At 40.2% G+C, this 21,342-nt stretch overlaps 1 protein-coding gene and 1 pseudogene across 3 annotated transcripts in view; both read right to left on the bottom strand.

The window, feature by feature from the left end:
* MACROD2 (mono-ADP ribosylhydrolase 2) overlaps positions 1-21,342 on the bottom strand; it is a 2,318,987-nt gene that overhangs the window by 2,213,957 nt on the left and 83,688 nt on the right. For all 3 annotated transcript variants that reach the window (XM_044928284.2, XM_025264700.3, XM_025264701.3), the window contains exon 3: positions 8,291-8,398. In XM_044928284.2, the coding sequence (XP_044784219.2) occupies positions 8,291-8,398 (108 nt within the window). The remainder of the gene's footprint in view (positions 1-8,290; positions 8,399-21,342) is intronic.
* Positions 14,080-14,914, bottom strand: LOC102396848 (annotated as a pseudogene).

A 21,342-nucleotide genomic window follows, 5' to 3' on the forward strand; every position in this document is an offset into this window, starting at 1 on the left:
ATTCAGCCCTCAAAAAATTGCTCTCACCCAGCCTACACATTCACACCTGTCTGCTCAACTGTATTTCACAGGTTGAGCTTTCCACACAGTGGTGATTTTGAAACTTTTCAGCAGGTTCCAGCACAATATAGGAGGGAAAGTAAAGGCAGAGAATGAGGAAAAGTAATTCTTTCCCCCTTGCTTGGCCTCACTGGAATGGGTACTGGGAGAGATCTACAGAGGGAGGTAAGAAGTAGTTTCTGAACATTACTGTCTCCATGCTAACAACAATGCTCCCAAAAACTTTAGCTATCACCCCATAAGTAATTTGTAGCTAGCTACTGTCTAATAGACAGTTATCCCAAAATAAGAGGTCTAAGATTTCAGTAAATTCATAATGAACACTTGATTTTAATACTGCCTTACTCAACAGACTCGTAGGTCCCATCAAGTTCTTCAGAAGCAATGAAAAGAACAGATTAAAAGGTGGAAGAAATGTGGCGGATTCATTTCGATGTTTGGCAAAACTAATACAATATTGTAAAGTTTAAAAATAAAATTAAATTAAAAATAAATAAATAAAGTGCAGAAGCCAAAAAGAATAAATAAATAAAATAAAATAAAAGGTGGAGGAACCATTTTAAAGAGGAAAAGCAATATGAAGAAACATAAGCCAAAGTGCTCACTCAGTAAGAAGAAAAACACTGCAGAACCTCAAGGAAATCATGGAAAGAAATGGAATATTAGTTTTATTTTGTCTACTTGCATAAAACTTACAATAACTGTTTAATTGTGGTTAATACTTCAATTGTAGTTCAACTTTTCAGACACGGTGAACTCTAATAAGGACCTAAATGTTCTATAGTTATAATCTCAGGCTTCCTTACAATAAGTAAAATTTTATAAGCTATTATTTACAAAATCCTCAATCTGTTAACTCAAAATTTACATAACTTCAGATTTTTATTTGACCAGTTCCAATTTACATTGATTCATGAACCTACATTCCAGGTTCCTATACAATATCGTTCTTTGGTGGTTTAATCACTAAGTCGTGTCCGACTCTTACATGGACTGTAGCCTGCCAGGCTCCTTCGTCCATGGGCTTCTCTAGACAAGAATACTGGAGTGGGTTGCCATTTCCCTACAGCATCAGATATTACTTCCATCAACAGTCACATCTACCACTGGGTTTTTGGGGTTTTTGTTTTGTTTTTGTTTTGCTTTAACTCAACCTCTTCATTCTTTGCTGAGCTGTTTCTCCCCTCTTCTCCAGTAGCATATTGGGCACCTACTGACCCAGGGAGTTCACCTGTCAGTGTCATATCTTTTTGCCTGTTCATACTGTTCATGGGGTTCTCAAGGTAAGGATGCTGAAGTGGTTTGCTATTTCCTTCTCCAGTGGACCACGTTTTGTCAGAATTTTCCACCATGACCCATCCGTCTTGAGTGGCCCTACACAGCATGGCTCATAGGTTCACAAACTTAGAAAAGGCTGTGATCCATGTGATCAGCTTGGTGAGTTTTCTGTGACTGTGATTTTCATTGTGTCTGCCCTCTGATGAATAAGGATAAGAGGCTTGTGGAAGCTTCCTGATGGGAGGGACTGGCTGTGAGGGAATCTGAGTCTTGCTCTGATAGGCCAGGCCATGCTCAGGAAATCTTTAATCCAATTTTCTGTTAATGGGTGGGGCACTGTTCCCACCCTATAGTTTGACCTAAGGTCAGGTAAGGGTTATGCTAGGGGTTATGACTTCCTTCAAAAGGACTTATGCCAGCACACCCCACAGTTCCCAGGACTTCTGTATTCAGTGCCCCTGACCCCAAGGCAGCCCACTGTCAACGCACACCTTTGCTGGAGACTCCTGGACACTCACAGGCAAGTCCGGCTCAGTCTCTTGTGGGTTCACTGCTCCTTTCTCCTGGGCACAAGGTTTGTTTGTGCCCTCCAAGAGTCTGTTTCCCCAGTCCTGTGGAAGTTCTGTAATCAAAGTCCACTGGCCTTCAAATTCCCCAGGGATTCTCAATCTCTTTGCCAGATCCTCAGGCTGGGGAATCTGTTGTGGGCCCTAAATTTATGCAACAGGGCAAGAACTTCTTTGATATAATTGGCATAGGAACCTGGAGTGTTAGGTCCATGAATCAAGGTAAATTGGAAGTGGTCAAGCAGGAGATGCCAAGAGTGAACATTGACATTTTAGCAATCAGTGAACTATAGTGGACCAGAATAGGAAAATTTAATTCAAACGACCATTACATCTACTACTGTAGGCAAGAATCCCTTAGAAGAAATGGAATATCCCTCTGAGTCAACAAAAGAGTCTGAAATGCAGTACTGAGATGCAGTCTCAAAAGTGACAGAATGATCTCTGTTCATTTCCAAGGCAAACCATTCAATATCGCAGAAATCTAAGTCTATGCCTCAACCACTAATGCCAAAGAAGCTGAAGATGAATAGTTCTATGAAGACTTACAAGACCTTCTAGAAACAATACCAAAAAAAGATGCCTTTTCATCATGGGGGACTGGACTGCAAAAGTAGGAAGTCAAGAAATACCTAGAGTAACAGGCAAATTTGGCCTAGGAGCACAAAATGAAGCAGGGCAAAGGCTAATAGAGTTTTGCCAAGAGAACGCACTGATGATAGCAATCACCCTCTTCCAACAACACAAGAGATGACTCTACACATGGACATCACCAGATAGTCAACACCGAAATCAGATTAATTTTATTCTTTGCAGCCAAAGATGGAGAAGCTCTATACAGTCAGCAAAAAAAGACCAGGATTTGACTATGGCTCAGATCACGAACTCCTCATTGCAAAATTCAGACTTAAGTTGAAGAAAGTAGGGAAAACCACTAGACCATTCAGGTATAACCTAAATCAAATCCCTTATGATTATAAAGTAGAAGTGACAAACAGATTCAAGGGATTAGATCTGATAGACAGAGTGCCTGAAGAACTACAGACAGAGGATCATAACATTTACAGGAGTCTTTAATCAAAACCATCCCCAAGAAAAAGAAATGCAAAAAGGCAAAATGGTTGTCTGAGGAGGCCTTACAAATAGCTGAGAAAATAGGAGAAGTTAAGGCAAAGGAGAAAAGAAAAGATATACCCATCTGAATGCAGAGTTCCAAAGAATAACAAGGAGCAATAAGAAAGCCTTCCTCAGTGATCAATGCAAAGAAATAGAGGAAAATAGAATGTGAAAGACTAGAGATCTCTTCAAGAAAATTATAGATACCCAGGGAACATTTCATGCAAAGATGGGCACAATAAAACAGAAATGGTACGGACCTAACAGAAGCAGAAGATATTAAGAAGAGGTGGTAAGAATACACAGAAGAACTATACAAAAAAGATCTTCATGACCCAGATAATTATGATGGTGTGATCACTCATCTAGAGCCAGACATCCTGGAGTGCGAAGTCAAGTGGGCCTTAGCAAACATCACTCTGAACAATGCTAGTGGAGGCGATAGAATTCCAGCTGAGCTATTTCAAAGCCTAAAAGATGATGCTGTGAAAGTGCTACATTCAATATGCCAGCAAATTTGGAAATCTTACCAGTGGCCACAGGACTGGAAAAGGTCAGTTTTCATTACAATCCCAAAGAAAGGCAATGCCAAAGAGTGTTCAAACTACTGAACAATTGCCATCTCACACACTAGCAAAGTAATGCTCAAAATTCTCTAAGCTAGGCTTCAATAGTACATGAACCAAAAACTTCCAGACGTTCAAGTTGTATGTAGAAAAAGTAGAGGAACTAGAGATCAAATTGCCAATATCTGTTGGATCACAGGAAAAGCAACAGAATTCCAGAAAAACATCGACTTCTGCTTCACTGACTATGTTAAAGCCTTTGACTGTGTGGATCACAACAAACTGTGGAAAATTCTTAAAGAGACAGGAATATCAGACCACCTTACCTGCCTCCTGAGAAACCTGTATGCAGCTCAAGAAGCAACAGTTAAAATGGGACATGAAACAATGGACTGGTTCAAAATTGGGAAGGGAATATGTACATCAAGGCTGTATACAGTCACCCTACCTATTTAACTTATATGCAGAGTACATCATGTGAAATGCCAACCTGGATGAAGCACAAACTGGAATCAAGAAAAATCAATAACCTCAGATACACCAATGATACCACCCTTAAGGCAAACAGCAAAGAGGAACTAAAGACTGTCTTGATGAAAGTGAAAGAGGAGAGTAAAAAAGCTGGCTTAAAACTCAACATTCCAAAAACAAAGATCACAGTATGCTGTCCCATCATTTCATGGCAAATAGATGAGGAAACAATGGAAACAGTGACTGACTTTATTTTCCTGGGCTCAAAAATCACTGCAGATGGTGACTGCAGCCATGAAATTTAAAGACACTTGTTCCTTGGAAGAAAAGCTATGACAAACCTAGACAGCAGAGACATTACTTGGCCAACAAAGGTCTGTCTAGTCAAAGCTATGGTTTTTCCAGTAGTCAGGTATGGATGTGAGAGTTGGACTATAAAGAAAGCTGAGCACTGAAGAATTGATGCTTTTGAACCGTGGTGTTGGAGAAGACTCTTGAGAGTCCCTTGGACTGCAAGGAGACCCAACCAGTCCATCCTAAAGGAGATCAGTCCTGGGTGTTCATTGGTGGGACTGATGTTGAAGCTGAAACTCCAATACTTTGGCCACCTGATGTGAAAAGCTGAGTCATTTGAAAAGACCATGATGCTGGGAAAGAATGAAGGCAGGCGGAGAAGGGGACAACAGAGGATGAGATGGTTGGATGGCATCACCGACTCATTGGGCATGAGTTTGAGTAAACCCCGGGAGTCGGTGATGAACAGGAAAGCCTAGCGTCCATGGGATTGAAAAGAGTTGAACACAACTGAGCAACTGAACTGCAATTGAACTGCAAGATTGAAGTTTGGAAAGTACTTGGTTGGGAAAAAGTTTTAAATATCAAATCATTTCATTCATGACAACCAGGCGTTCCAATGCACTAACACAAACACGGGAAGAGAACTTTACAAGGCGGAAAGTGATGACGCGGCTGCTTTGGCGGCTTGACTGGGCAAACCACCTCCCACTCCCCTCTCACCAGAGGCAACTCTGGAGTTTCCTGCCATGTCGCCTTGTTCACCTGAAAGTCAACAGCTGTTCCTCTCCTGACACACCAGGCAAACAAAGCAGCACAGCAGAAAGCTGTAAATAAAGTCATTACACTGTGCATTTGGCATCTCTTTCCATGTACCTAAGAACTTCCTGATGAGGCTGTCCTTGGGAGATGCAGAGCATGGCCAAACTATAATTACCTCAGCCAGAGAGGTAAGCCAACAGTGCCAAATGCTTTTAGGAGTTGCTGCCTGCCTTTGTATAAATTCGTCAAACTCTTGTACACTATGTGACAGCTATGAAAAAATTACACAAGCAAGGACAAAGAATCAGAAGAGTAACGGGATCCTTTCCTGTTAATAATGTTTTCTCTTTAGCACCATTTTATTTCACTAAAATTATTTTTATTTCTTGATCAAAAAAATTGTTTTTCTTAAATGAGCCAAATTGTGTTGTTCACTGTGTCAAGCCCCCACTGTTGAATGTGCTATGGGTCAAAGGTGCTATAAACTCAATTGTGTAGTTCAATTTAACAAATATACGTGACCAGGTGTTTATTAAGAACACAAGAACAAGACACTACTTTGAGAGATTACACCAAAAGTGGAAAAAATACCAGTCGATAGCCTCAACAGGGAGATAAATGAGTATACAGTTAACAAAACTCAAGGAAAACCATGATTACTAGTATTATTAAGTATTCTATCAAGGCAAATTCAATGTTATGTTAATAACAAGAGAGAGAAAACTCATGAGAGTAGTCTTAAGGCATTTAAGGAAATAAATGTCAACAACTGTACTCCATATGGCAGAACTGGGATCAATGACTGGAAATTACAACAATATAGAGGAGAGCCAGTGATGTACAGATAGTGTGAAACTGTTAGTCGCTCAGTCGTGTCCAACTCTTTGTGACTGATGGACTATAAGCCTGCCAGGCTCCTCTGTCCATGGAATTCTCCAGGCAACAATACTAGAGTGGGTTGCCTATTTCCTTCTCCAGGGGATCTTCCTGACCCAGGGATCAAATCTAGGTCTTTCACATTGCAGGCAGATTCTTTACTGTCTCAGCCACCAGGGAAGTCCCATTGTGTATGTGTATGTGTGTGTGTGTGCGCACGCACGTGTGTGTGTGTGTGTGTGTGTATGTATATTTAATTAAATAATTAATTTCTTTAAATTAAAGCTCACGTTTATGGAATTTAGGGCATACACCAAGGAACGTTCCTACTATGTTGTTTGACTTTACACATCACCAGAGTGAAACCTGAGACAACACGGAGCTCTAACTAACTTTTGTATTCCTGGAAAGCAAGGTCTGTCAAAAAATTAACCCCCACCCTTCTGTGTTCTGGAAAACAGCTTACTGCAAAGAGCTAGTCTTCCCCATATGACTGAGATAAAACTCCCAATGACCCTTGTATGCTATGACAAGACCAAGGCACAGACTCTCCAAATTCCCATTCTTTGTCTCATAAATGATTAGCTGAACTATTTGTCCCCATCAACCATTCTGGTTGATCAATGCCTGTTAACTAGACTTGACCAAACTTTATTCAGGCTTCTTTCTTTCCTCCAAGCCCCTGAACTTTGACCTACCCTTGAGCAATGGAAAGTGAACAACCCCTCTTTAATGACCCCTTCCAAAATAAGCTAGCCTCGAGGAAAAATGTTCCCTGATCAACTGTCCAATCATGCCACCCACATTCAATGTTCACGCCTCTCTGTAAAAAAAATGTCCTTTTCTGCTTGAACTTTGAGATGCTTGCTTATCTCATAGTCAAAGTGGTTCTTCCTATCGTAATATTCTTCCTCCTCCTACTGAGATAAGTCTCCACCCCTTATTGTAATAATCTTTTTGAATAATGCTTCTCTTTACCTAAGTCTGCATTTGTTTTTAAACCTTTTAACTTGCAAAGAGCCTAACTTTACAGAACACAAATTAAAATTATGAAATATCCAATTATTGATATTTATTTTTATAGAATCACAAACATTATGTATTTCTTGATATACAGTCACATGGTAAAATATATAAAAGATACAGACCTCTATAAAATAAACTAAAATTAAAATTTAACATTAATTGTTATTTCCCAATGTTTGAAACCCCAAATAATAAGATCATTAATCATAAAATAAACCATTAAAAACAAACATGAATAGTTGAAACCAAGCAACTGAGTTTGGAAACTACAGAAATAATTTCTTTATATTTTATTTCTGTCTGGTGTAGATCAAACATCTCTTTACAAAGTCAAAAGAAGGAAAAGCTTAATGAACTTGCTTTTATGTTGGCCAACTATTAACTGAAGCATTAAATCAACAATAATACAGCTGCTAAAGTTCTTTCTAAGGAACTTTCTGCAACAACCTGTTACTTTTCCAGGGGTCCAGTACCCTAGTTACAACTCAGTATGGATACCATGTAGAGTTAACACATTAACTGCAGCACATACATAAAACAAATGCTCAGTGTCTTTAATACATGACATCTCTATCTCTGGAAGGGTATTTTTTCTTAAACATTTGTATTCCTATTTATGAAAAAATATTTTTAAACAATAAATATTTTGTATTGCAAGCAGATGGGGTATGGGGTCCCCGGAGAAAGAGAACCAGGCATGACTTTCTTGACTTTAAAGACGTCATCTCTGGCCTAGGTCATTTTGTGATCTAAGCCTGGGTAACGACGCTTGCCCTTGAACACATCTCGGTAATTACTGATCTTACCGCAGGTGAAGGAATGCAGGAACAAAGGAGAAACAGTCAAGAAACAACAGCTGAGCAGTAAAACAGAGTCCTAGTTCCGCCTTAAGGGATACAGATAACAATTTAAATGTGTGAGTTAGGCAGGAACAAAGGCCCACATCCAGGTGGAGCATGGAAATATGATAATGACCTTTTCTGACTTCAACCAACTAAAACTGGGGCTCTGTCAACCTTTTCCCCAGCTCTAGGCTGAATTCTCCTTTGCTCAAGCCCCTTCATGAGTATGCAAGTATCCTTAGCATAAAAATTCCCCAATCTTACTGTTCTGGGAAACACTGCTTTGGAAAAGATCCCCAGCATTCTTCTTGCTGCAAGTAATAAATCTTTCTTTCTCCCAATTTGTGGCCTTTTGGCCTGATACCCACCAAGACGCGAACCCAGATTTAGGGCAACAGTATAACAAATACATCACAAAATATCAACTACTCACCAGCATTGACTATAGCATCCACCTCTAGCAATGTGATGTCACCTCTATACAGAGAAACTTTCTCACTCAAACTTTTCTTCCCATGTGATGGTTCCTGAGTATTTTCTTCTGTAATAAAGAAGGAATGTATATTAATAGTAATATTCTTAATTTAATAAAGACAATTTTAATACAAGAGCCAATATGGGTCACACTCTGACACATTAGACAAATGGAAATAAATGTGTAACTATTACCAGGAATGTGGCCTATTCTCTATTTATCAAGTACTCCTCAATACAAAATGCAGTTATCATATATATAATAGGCATTCAATAAATTTCAGTTCAGTTCAGTTGCTCAGTTGTGTCCGACTCTTTGTGACCACAAGGACTGCAGCACGCCAGGCCTCCCTGTCCATCACCAACTCCCGGAATCCACCCAAACCCATGTCCATCAAGTCGATGATGCCATCCAACCATCCCATCTTCTGTCATCCCCTTCTCCTCCCACCTTCAATCTTTCCCAGCATCAGGGTCTTTTCCAATGAGTCAGCTCTTCGTATCAGGTGGCCAAAGTATTGGAGTTTCAGCTTCAACATCAGTCCTTCCAATGAACACCCAGGACTGATTTCCTTTAGGATGGACTGGTTGGATCTCCCTGCAGTCCAAGGGACTCTCAAGAGTCTTCTCCAACATCACAGTTCAAAAGCGTCAATTATTCAGTGCTCAGCTTTCTTTATAGTCAAACTCTCATATCCATACATGACCACTGGAAAAACCATAACCCTGACTAGCCCTGTTATATTGGTCAACAAAATGTTCAATTCTTGCTATTAACATTATAAAGATATGAATTTTAAGATATAATTATGTACTAATGGTTTCACAAGAATATGAGAACAAAATGTGCAAACTACCAACAAAATAATGAACAAGTTTATTTCTATTTTGTTCAAGTTACCCAAAAAGCATCCTTGTAAAGAACATTTACTCAGAACAAAAAAATGTAGGTTCCACTCTTTGCTATGTAACAAGCTGTCCTTTGGAATGGTAGGGATCAAGAACCCAGGACGGTGTGAAACATTTCCTTTATCAAATTCTATAAACCTTTCACTCTAGAGGGCGCTGCTACATTTAAAATAGAAGAAGTTCTGTCCTGCACGCAACAGTCAGCATGCTGGTATATTTAAAACAAGCCAGACATTACCTTCTAAAACCTGATATATTTTTAATGTTTTACAGCAGTACGATAATTTGGATTTTCATGTATTTTAAACAAATAATATTAAAATATATTAAACAAAGCTATATAAAGTCAATGTTTTAAAATACATTGAAATGCTATACATAAAAAGTTTTCTAATATATTTTTAGAAAGATGATTTATAAATTCAAGTGTTTTTAACTATTTATGAATATGGGCAAGTGTTTCAAGGGGGGAGGTAATGCTATTGATTCACAAAAACACTGTCAAATGAGCATGAAATTTTGATGTATGTAGTGGATTAGAGGTGGTAGGTTCAGTTCAGTTCACTTCAGTTGCTCAGTCGTGTCCAACTCTTCGCGACCCCATGAATCGCAGCACGCCAGGCCTCCCTGTCCATCACCAGTTCCCAGAGTTCACCCAGACTCACATCCGTCGAGTCAGTGATGCCATCCAGCCATCTCATCCTCTGGCGTCCCCTTCTCCTCCTGCTCCCAATCCCTCCCAGCATCAGAGTCTTTTCCAATGAGTCAACTCTTTGCATGAGGTGGCCAAAGTACTGGAGTTTCAGCTTCAGCATCATTCCCTCCAAAGAAATCCCAGGGCTGATCTCCTTCAGAATGGACTGGTTGGATCTCCTTGCAGTCCAAGGGACTCTCAAGAGTCTTCTCCAACACCACAGTTCAAAAGCATCAATTCTTCGGTGCTCAGCTTTCTTCACAGTCCAACTCTCACATCCATACATGACCACAGGAAGAACCATAGCCTTGACTAGACGGACCTTTGTTGGCAAAGTGATGTCTCTGCTTTTGAATATGCTATCTAGGTTGGTCATAACTTTCCTTCCAAGGAGTAAGCGTTTTTTAATTTCATGGCTGCAGTCACCATCTGCAGTGATTTTGGAGCCCAAAAAAATAGTCTGACACTGTTTCCACTGTTTCCCCATCTATTTCCCATGAAGTGATGGGACCGGATGCCATGATCTTCATTTTCTGAATGTTGAGCTTTAAGCCAACTTTTTCACTCTCCACTTTCACTTTCATCAAGAGGCTTTTTAGTTCCTCTTCACTTTCTGCCATAAGGGTGGTGTCATCTGCATATCTGAGGTTAGTGATATTTCTCCCGGCAATCTTGATTCCAGCTTGTGCTTCTTCCAGTCCAGCGTTTCTCATGATGTACTCTGCATAGAAGTTAAATAAGCAGGGTGACAATATACAGCCTTGACGTACTCCTTTCCCTATTTGGAACCAGTCTGTTGTTCCATGTCCAGTTCTAACTGTTGCTTCCTGACCTGCATACAAATTTCTTAAGAGGCAGATCAGGTGGTCTGGTATTCCTATCTCTTTCAGAATTTTCCACAGTTTACTGTGATCCACACAGTCAAAGGCTTTGGCATAGTCAATAAAGCAGAAATAGATGTTTTTCTGGAACTCTTTTGTTTTTTCCATGATCCAGCGGATGTTGGCAATTTGATCTCTGGTTTCTCTGCCTTTTCTAAAACCAGCTTAAACATCAGGAAGCCCACGGTTCACATATTGCTGAAGCCTGGCTTGGAGAATTTTGAGCATTACTTTACAAACATGTGAGATGAGTGCAATTGTGCGGTAGTTTGAGCATTCTTTGGCATTACCTTTCTTTGGGATTGGAATGAAAACTGATCTTTTCCAGTCCTGTGACCAAAAGCCACTTAAATCATCTCTGGGCTCCAATAACCAAAGAAAAAATTGGCCAAGACTAAGGTAATCAATCTGTGGCCATAAAAGTGATCTTTCCTCTCTTCATCTCCAAAGCATCCCCTTCTTTGCAACCACTTCTCTCCTTAAAGGATTCTAATGAATTATTCATTGGTGATGGTATGCATGCATGCTCAGTTGCTCAGTCACATCTGACTCTTTGCAACCCCACCAGGCTCCACTGTCTGTGGAATTTTTCAGGCAAGAATACTGGAATGGGTTGCTATTTCCTTCCCCAGGGGATCTTCCCAACTCAGAGATTGAACCTGTGTCTCCTGCATCTCCTGCACTGGCAGGTAGATCTTTACCACCAAGCCACCAGGGAAGACCCTTGTTGGTGGTAGTAATACTAATAATGATAAGTAGGAGAATAATGTGGGAGAACTGTATGTTAAAACAACAGAGAAAGATTTCAGAAGACTTCAAAATAAAAAACGCTTACAGTTGACTTGACCACCTCAGGGAATCCTAGAGTGCTATTTTCCTGAGTCAGGTAAAGAGGAAGAGCTCAGGCTTTTCTACCAGACTGTTCAAATCTTGGTTCTACCAATTAACAAAGGAGTGACCTTGGGTAAGTTATCTATTTTTGCCATGCTTCAGTTCATAAATTACTGGCTCCTTTACAATGAACATGAGCTCATCACTTAGAACTCATGTTCTAAGTAATGTTTGAATATTTGGTCCACAGTAAGCTCTCAATTTTTCATTCAGAAAACTAAGATCATGGCATCTGGTCCCATCACTTCATGGCAAATAGATGGGGAAACAGTGACAGACTTTATTTTGGGGGGCTCCAAAATCACTGCAGATGAGGACTTCAGCCATGAAATTAAAAGATGCTTGCACCTTGGAAGAAAAGTTATGACCAACCTAGACAGCACATTAAAAAGCAGAGACATTACTTTGCCAACAAAGGTCTGTCTAGTCAAAGCTATGGTTTTCCTAGTAGTCATGTATGGATGTGAGAGTTGGATTATAAAGAAAGCTGAGCGCCAAAGAATTGATGCTTTTGAACTGTGGTATTGGAGAAGACTCTTGAGAGTCCCTTGGACTGCAAGGAGATCCAACCAGTCCATCCTAAAAGAAATCAGTCCTGAATATTCACTGGAAGGACTGATGCTGAAGCTCTAATACTTTGGCCACCTGATGCAAAGAGCTGACTCACTGGAAAAGACCCTGATGCTTGGAAAAATTGAAGGCAGGAGGAGAAGGGGACGACAGAGGATGAGATGGTTGGATGACATCACCCACTCAATGGACATGAGTTTGAGTGTACTCCAGGAGTTGGTGATGGACAGGGAGGCCTGGCGTGCTGCAGTTCATGGGGTCGTAAAGAGTCAGACACGACTGAGTGACTGGATTGAACTGAACTGAACTGAAGCTCTCAATATACATTCCCTTTTTTAACAAAGGTTTTACCAAGGTGACAAGTATTATTTCAGCATCCATATTCAAAATGCCACACTAGTTTTTAACAATTTTCAATATTTATTATTATTATTCCTTTCCAGTGAAAGAGAAAAATTGTTTGTGCTCTTACAATCTGTCAATGCCTGGCCCAATGACAAAGACTTTAAGTCACAAGACCCTGAGTTCCATGACCAATGAGCTTCTATTTTTACCACTTTTATCAAACTAGAAAGTTCTAATTCCCAATTAAAGATCATTAGATGATAATAAATATTAATATTTGGTAGTTCTGTCAGAAAATTCTGGGTATGTGGACTACTGAGAACCTAGATATTATAAAGACTTCTCACTGATGATGAGTTTCAAAGTTCCATCAGGCATTAAATTGATAACCATATCACAAATGAAAGCAGAAAGATGGACTGTTTCAACTTGGGAGACACGGTAAACAGATTCCTAATCTAGTTGCATTTAATTCTAAAAAGTATTTCATTTTCTTATGAAGCATTATGTCTATAATACTGCATGTACAGTAATGTGACTTTAAAAGATATATGGAAATAAATCATGTATTTTTCCCAAAACAAGAATTATATTAGAAAACATCAAAGTTTAAACCATTTATACCACAGCTCAGTTTTCTTAAAAGAAATCCTAATCTCTCAACTGCAAACTGTAAAATGGTAATATTTTAAGCCTAAAGTTTCAAACAATTCAACATCTTTAATACATACACTGCTATGACATGTCATTCAATAAGGTACTCAAAATGGTTTTATCAGAATTATCAGAATCATGAAGGAATACTTTTATCTCTCTTTCCTTTTAAAATTCACATGAGCATCTTTTTTCCTCAAAGCCAGTACACTTGCTGCCCAACTCTTCTCATAGTATATCAAAAAGGCATAAATGTACTGGAAAACTGTAATTTGATAGTATTAATAATTATCGGTATTTCCTCCAACAATAAACCAAAACCAAATGGCATATTTTTGACTACCTACTGCTCTCTGTAAATCCAACACTATAAATTGCCACTACAGGCCACATCTTTTATTTGAATATTTAATAGCAATGTACTACCTTCATTTTCACCCAGATGTGTTCCATCAGTGCTGATTCCAATGTGTCTTTTCCCATATCCTGGGTTGTTTTTTTTTAATATAAATTTATTTATTTTAATTGGAGGCTAATTACAATATTGTATTGGTTTTGCCATACATCAACATGAATCCGCCATGGGTGTACACGTGTTCCCCATCCTGAACCCCCCTCCCACCTCCTTCCCCATCCCATCCCTCAGGGTCATCTCAGTGCACCAGCCCCGAGCATCTGTATCATGCCTCCAACCTGGACTGCCGATTCGTTTCACATATGATATTATACATGTTTCTTTTTTTTTTTTAGTTTGCTTCAAATTTGTTTATTTCTCAACATGCAGCAACCTTCCTAATGAGATAGTTGAGTTGAACTATTTATTCTTAAAGAGTACAATGTACCTTGTCCTCAAAGAGTTTTATCAACTTTAACATTTTCAAAGAGCCCTATGAGGCTGCTCAATATGGTAGTTTCCCCCTGAAATTTCCTATTTGGAGGATGGCAAAACAGTCTAGAATCTTCCCCAGTCTACTAGTTGCTTGTATTCATATCACAGCTTGGCTGGCTAAGAGGTAGAGACTGAATAATATGTAGATAGCCTTCAAGTCCAGCTGAGTGAGACAGCTTCATTTTTAGAAAGGAAACCAAATCATGGAAACCCTCCTAATAGTATGATTTGTTCCAGGGTCCTTTTAAGAAGGGACGTACTCCTCATGCATAGGACTTTTTATGGCCTTCCAGGGTTTTCTGCTCCAGCCAGCGTTCTCTAGCCAGGTGACTTACTGAACTTGCTGCAGAACTGAAAGCATGAAGTCTCTTGTCTACTTTCATAATTAGAGGTGGTGTTAGTCTTCTCATTTCCGGCCAAATGGATCCGACCACACTTTCAACCCTGGTGGCTGCACGTCTTCTTGAACAATACCAGCTCGATTTATGGCTTGTTCTTTCTTGTACTCCTCCAGCCGCCATTAAGGGCCGGAAGTAGATGGGGTAGAAGGCAGCGCCGATCAGGGAGATGAAGCCGCCGAAAATGAGAGCAGTGCGCAGGTTCCGGGACATGGCTCCAGCCGGGGCTACCCGGATTCTCCGAGTGCCCGGGACTCTCCAAACCCGGCTCCCGCCGGCTGGGCCGTAACCCCGCTCGGAAGAGCTATTATACATGTTTCAATGCCATTCTCCCAAATCATCCCACCCTCGCCCTCTCCCTGGGTTTTCAGAAATAAACAGGACAGAAAATTGTCAAGTATTGTTCCCCCACAGACATTCTTTATGTACACGAAGCATTGACTTACGTCGTGTCCCTCACAGGCTTTCACTAACTGAAAGCTGATATATCTGTTCAGTGTGCACATATAAGAGTAGCTGCTCTTCCAGACTGTATTCTATTGATATTATGCATATTAAAAAAAAAAAAAAAACAGGTTTTATACGGGAACTACAGCAATAAGGGAAAAGAGATCTCAATACAGAACTGGGCTCAATTCCCAATACAGCAAATACAAGTGGATACCTATAGCCAAGAAGCAGAGTGGGGATCAGTGGGAAGAAAATTACTATCACTAAGGGGAAACTTTAGGGGGTGAGGGAAGATTCTGGTTAAACAGACACAATTCTTGCTGAAGAATTGTCAGGTAGTGAGATATTATCACTTCATGGGAAATAGATGGGGAAACAGTGGAAACAGTGTCAGACTTTATTTTGGGGGGCTCCAAAATCACTGCAGATGGTGACTGCAGCCATGAAATTAAAAGACGCTTACTCCTTGGAAGGAAAGTTATGACCAACCTAGATAGCATATTCAAAAGCAGAGACATCACTTTGCCAACAAAGGTCCGTCTAGTCAAGGCTATGGTTTTTCCTGTGGTCATGTATGGATGTGAGAGTTGGACTGTGAAGAAGGCTGAGCACGGAAGAATTGATGCTTTTGAACTGTGGTGTTGGAGAAGACTCTTGAGAGTCCCTTGGACTGCAAGGAGATCCAACCAGTCCATTCTGAAGGAGATCAGCCCTGGGATTTCTTTGGAGGGAATGATGCTAAAGCTGAAACTCCAGTACTTTGGCCACCTCATGCGAAGAGCTGACTCATTGGAAAAGACTCTGATGCCGGGAGGGACTGGGGGCAGGAGGAGACGATGGCTGGATGGCATCACTGACTCGATGGACGTGAGTCTGAGTGAACTCCAGGAGTTGGTGATGGACAGGGAGGCCTGGTGTGCTGCGATTCATGGGGTCGCAAAGAGTCGGACGCAATTGAGCGACTGAACTGAACTGAACTGAACTGAGATATCATTTAGGGTATTGGGTGGGAAGCGAGGGGAACAGAATTTTATTAGACATGAAGGGTGACCAGGTATCAAGGATGGAAAATTCTCTCTAAACTGATAAAGCAGGATTCTTATGAAAATTGGACAATGTAAGTTTAGCAAGGATGGGGTCTAGAAAAAAACAGTTTGAAGGAACCTGACTTGTGTTAGTCGCTCAGTCATGTCCGACTACTTGTGACCCAGTAGACTGTAGCCCACCAGGCTTCTCTGTCCATAGAATTTTCCAGGCAGGAATACTGGAGTAGGTAGCCATTCCCAACTCCAAGCGATCTTCCCTACCCAGGTATGGAAACTGGGTCTCCTGCACTGCAGGCAGATTCTTCACTGTCTGAGCCACCAGGGAAGGAAGCCCTGTTTAGTCAAGGAACCTGACTAAAGTTAAGCTAAGGAAGAGAGTTTCTGTCAGTCCCCGATCTTATCTGAAGAAAGAGACATTCTTCTTTGAACAAAGTAAGTCCATTTGTCATTAGGTTGCCTTTTGTCCTTTAAGGACCGTCTGAACTATTAGTTGAGGCTTGGTTAAGTAGAGGATATTTGGAAGGTGGCACAAGCAGTCAGGCATTTAATGAGGAGAATTTCTATGAAAAGAAAAGGAAAAACAAAGATAATTGATTGGCATATGCTATAAAACTAGTTTCTGCGTCCAGAGGGAAGACAGTTGAGAAGATACCTAGATGATGGGCTTGAATCATCTTTTGCAGTTTGAACGTCCTTAGTGATGGCATCAGGTGTTTCAGCAGACTTCCTGAATGGCCCTCACAATAGCAAGCATGAAAGTTGTACAACATACATGATCTGTTGTGGTGATTTCTTTGAAGTTTATATCAGGTCACCAGCTTCAGCTTGCAGGGCTCCAGGAAAGGGGAAGGTTTAGTTCTCAATGAGGCCAAATCAGGAGGAGGGTAGAAAAAATGGAAATATTTTGGAGAGTTGTAGCCAGACAGTGGAAGAAAGTAGACAATTGACAGCATATGTAAGACGATCAGCAACACTGGAATTTAATAACCCACAAGGGTACACTACAGTTTTCCATTGAAACATAAAATATTTCTGTACAGTCAACCTGGCTCCCATCCCCCATTTTTATTCTTGTTTACAAAATAAGTCTGGTCTCATTAGATTTAGCCTGATTATTTACATAAGTGCAGCAAAAATGATCATTGACCACTTAGGCCTTTCAGGTTTGCTTTGCTGGAACTTTTCATAAAGAATCTCAAATCAGACTTTTGAAAGCCTCTCAAGGCTAGATGGCAAATAGATGGGCAAACAATGGAAACAGTGGCAGACTTTATTTTCTTGGGCTCCAAAATCACTGCAGATGGTGACTGCAGCCATGAAATTAAAAGACACTTACTCCTTGGTAGAAAAGTTATGACCAACCTAGACAGCATACTAAAAAGCAGAGACATTACTTTGTCAACAAAGGTCTGTCTAGTCAAGGCTATGGTTTTTCCAGTGGTCATGTATGGATGTGAGAGTTGGACCATAAGGAAAGCTGAGCGCTGAAGAACTGATGCTTTTAAACTGTGGTGTTGGAGAAGACTCTTGAGAGTCCCTTGGACTGCAAGGAGATCCAACCAGTCCATCCTAAAGGAAATCAGTCCTGAATGTTCATTGGAAGGACTGATGTTGAGGCTGAAGCTCCAGTACTCTGGCCACCTGATGGGAAGAAATGACTCATTGAAAAAGACCCTGATGCTAGGCAAGATTGAAGGCAGGAAGAGACGGGGATGACAGAGGATGAGATGGTTGGATTGCATCATAGACTTGATGGAGATGAGTCTGAGCAAGCTCTGGGACTTGGTGATGGATAGGGAAGTCTGGCGTGGGGCAGTCCATGGGGGTCACAGAGTCAGACACGACTGAGTGACTGAACTGAACTGAACAAGGCTTGGAAGCCAGTCTAAGAACTAACTACCAAATTTAACCTGTAATGCCTAAAAATTTGGGTAAATTCCTCTCTTCTCAAGGTTCCCAGAATATTCTATGGTCCCTGGGTTTCCCAGGAAGTGACCTTTCTTCCTCATCTGTAAAGCTGAGAACTCTATAAACCATGTGCCAGGCTGGTTTCTCCAAAGGGCTCTGTAAGTACTGGCTCTATAAAACAAGTCTTAGTTCCTTACAACTGTCTCATAACGTGAGATTTGACATCTTTGAGATTCTCATTCTCAAATACAGTATTCCAGCCAAAGTCTATCCAACTAATTTTTCCAATTATGTCCTGTTACAAGGAAAACAGATTCCTATTGAACTTATACAAATAATGTCACTGTCGTGAAAATAAGAATACTCAGTAGAGATTCTGAATTCTGGAGCGATCAAGTAGGGAGAAAAGATAAAAGTTTCATTTTTATTTACAAAAGTATAATCGACTAAATTGCCATGAGTTATAGACAGCTTGAGAAAAGATAAAAAAGAGTTCCTTAACTAAAACATTAAAGAACCAGCAATGTTACAAAGCAATAATCATAAAAATCAAAATCATTCTTTATTAGTTCATTCAGTCCCATGTAACTGATTCTTTCTTCCCCCTGGCATTATTTAATGTATTAGAACAACTACAACAAACTCACTTTTACTTCATTAACTCAATATCTATATTAACTAATCTTATATACAGAGATCTATTTCTGAATTCTCTGTTCTGTTCTACTAAACATTCTTTATACTACACTCTTTTCTTCTTCATGTAATGGATTTTTGTTCTGCTAGACCTTGGGTCAGTGTTCTTTTTGGCTTTTTTTAACCAGTCAGGTTCTCCATTAGTACCAGAAATCCTTACTCGATCCAGAGGTATAGTCTCAACGTTATTTAAGCAATAGTGCCCTCAGAAGCTGTACCCCGAAGTACTTGTCACAGTTATTTTCATGGATTTCTGAAAGAGCCACTCTTTTTGTTAAAGACAACACACTTTTGCCTGTAACTGACTACAAGAGCTTTCAAGGAAGAATCACAGTAAAACAAAAATTATCTGTGGATGATAAAAGACTTAAAACAGTCATTGTCAAAGGTCTGAGGAGAATTTATTATAAAAAATTTTATACATTGAGAAGGGAATATTTATTTCTATGACATACAATGTTCAAATAACTCAAATTAGGGAGAGAAGGACTATGGGTTTGGGATTAGCAGAGGCAAACTATTACATATAGAATGGATAAACAACACGGTCATAGATCACTATGAAACAATCCTTAAGTTCTTATAAACGAACATAATAAAAACAACATAACCCACAGGAAATTATTTTGATAAGACACAGAATTCTTGTTTCTAAGCAGATAACTTAAAAGACATGAAAAAATACCCCACGTCCAAGGTAAGAGAAACCCAAGTAAGACGGTAGGTGCTGTGAGAGGCCATCAGAGGGCAGATACACTGAAACCATAATCACAGAAAACTAGTCAATCTAATCACACTAGGACCACAGCCTTGTCTAACTCAATGAAACTAAGCCATGCCTGTGGGGCAACCCAAGACGGGTGGGTCATGGTGGAGAGATTTGACAGAATGTGGTCCACTGGAGAAGAGAATGGCAAACCACTTCAGTATTCTTGCCTTGAGAACCTCATGAACAGTACAAAAAGGCAAAATGATAGGATACTGAAAGAGGAACTCCCCAGGTCAGTAGGTGCCCAATATGCTACTGGAGATCAGTGGAGAAATAACTCCAGAAAGAATGAAGGGATGGAGCCAAAGCAAAAACAATACCCAGCTGTGGATGTGACTGGTGATAGAAGCAGGGTCCAATGCTGTAAAGAGCAATATTGCATAGGAACCTGGAATGTCAGGTCCATGAATCAAGGCAAATTGGAAGTGGTCAAACTAGAGATGGCAAGAGTGAATGTCTACATTCTAGGAATCAGCGAACTCAAATGGACTGGAATGGGGGAATTTAACTCAGATGACCATTATATCTACTACTGCAGGCAAGAATCCCTCAGAAGAAATGGAGTAGCCATCATGGTCAACAAAAGAGACCGAAATGCAGTACTTGGATGCAATCTCAAAAACGACAGAATGATCTCTGTTAGTTTGCAAGGCAAACCATTCAATATCACAGTAATCCAAGTCTATGCCCCAACCAGTAATGCTGAAGAAGCTGAACGGTTCTATGAAGACCTACAAGACCTTTTAGAACTAACACCCAAGAAAGATGGCCTTTTCATTATAGGGGACTGGAATGCAAAAGTAAGAAGTCAAGAAACACCTGGAGTAACAGGAAAATTTGGCCTTCGAATATGGAATGAAGCAGGGCAAAGGCTAATAGAGTTTTGCCAAGAGAATGCACTGGTCATAGCAAACACCCTCTTTCAACAACACAAGAGAAGACTCTACACATGGACATCACCAGATGGTCAACACCGAAATCAGAATGATTATGTTCTTTGCAGCCAAAGATGGAGAAGCTCTATACAGTCAACAAAAACAAGACCGGGAGCTGACTGTGGCTCAGATCATGAACTCCTTATTGCCAAATTCAGACTTAAATTGAAGAAAGTAGGGAAAATCACTAGACCATTCAGGTATGACCTAAATCAAATCCCTTATGGTTATACAGTGGAAGTGAGAAACAGATTTAAGGGCCTAGATCTGATAGATAGAGTGCCTGATGAACTATGGAATGAGGTTCATGACATTGTACAGGAGACAGGAATCAAGACCATCCCCATGGAAAAGAAATGCAGAAAAGCAAAATGGCTGTCTGGGGAGGCCTTACAAATAGCTGTGAAAAGAAGAGAAGTGAAAAGCAAAGGAGAAAAGGAAAAATATAAGCATCTGAATGCAGAGTTCCAAAGAATGGCAAGAAGAGATAGGAAAGCCTTCCTCAGTGATCAATGCAAAGAAATAGAGGAAAACAACAGAATGGGAAAGACTAGAGATCTCTTCAAGAAAACTAGAGATACCAAGGGAAAATTTCATGCAAAGATGGGCTCGATAAAGGACAGAAATGGTATGGACCTAACAGAAGCAGAAGATATTAAGAAAAGGTGGCAAGAATACACAGAAGAACTGTACAAAAAAGATCTTCATGACCCAGATAATCATGATGGTGTGATCACTGACCTAGAGCCAGACATCCTGGAATGTGAAGTCAAGTGGGCCTTAGAAAGCATCACTACGAACAAAGCTAGTGGAGGTGATGGAATTCCAGCTGAGCTATTTCAAATCCTGAAAGATGATGCTGTGAAAGTGCTGCACTCAATATGCCAGCAAATTTGGAAAACTCAGCAGTGGCCACAGGACTGGAAAAGGTCAGTTTTCATTCCAATCCCAAAGAAAGGCAATGCAAAGAATGCTC

The sequence above is a fragment of the Bubalus bubalis genome, chromosome 14, assembly GCF_019923935.1.
Source record: "Bubalus bubalis isolate 160015118507 breed Murrah chromosome 14, NDDB_SH_1, whole genome shotgun sequence".
Lineage (NCBI taxonomy): Eukaryota > Metazoa > Chordata > Mammalia > Artiodactyla > Bovidae > Bubalus > Bubalus bubalis.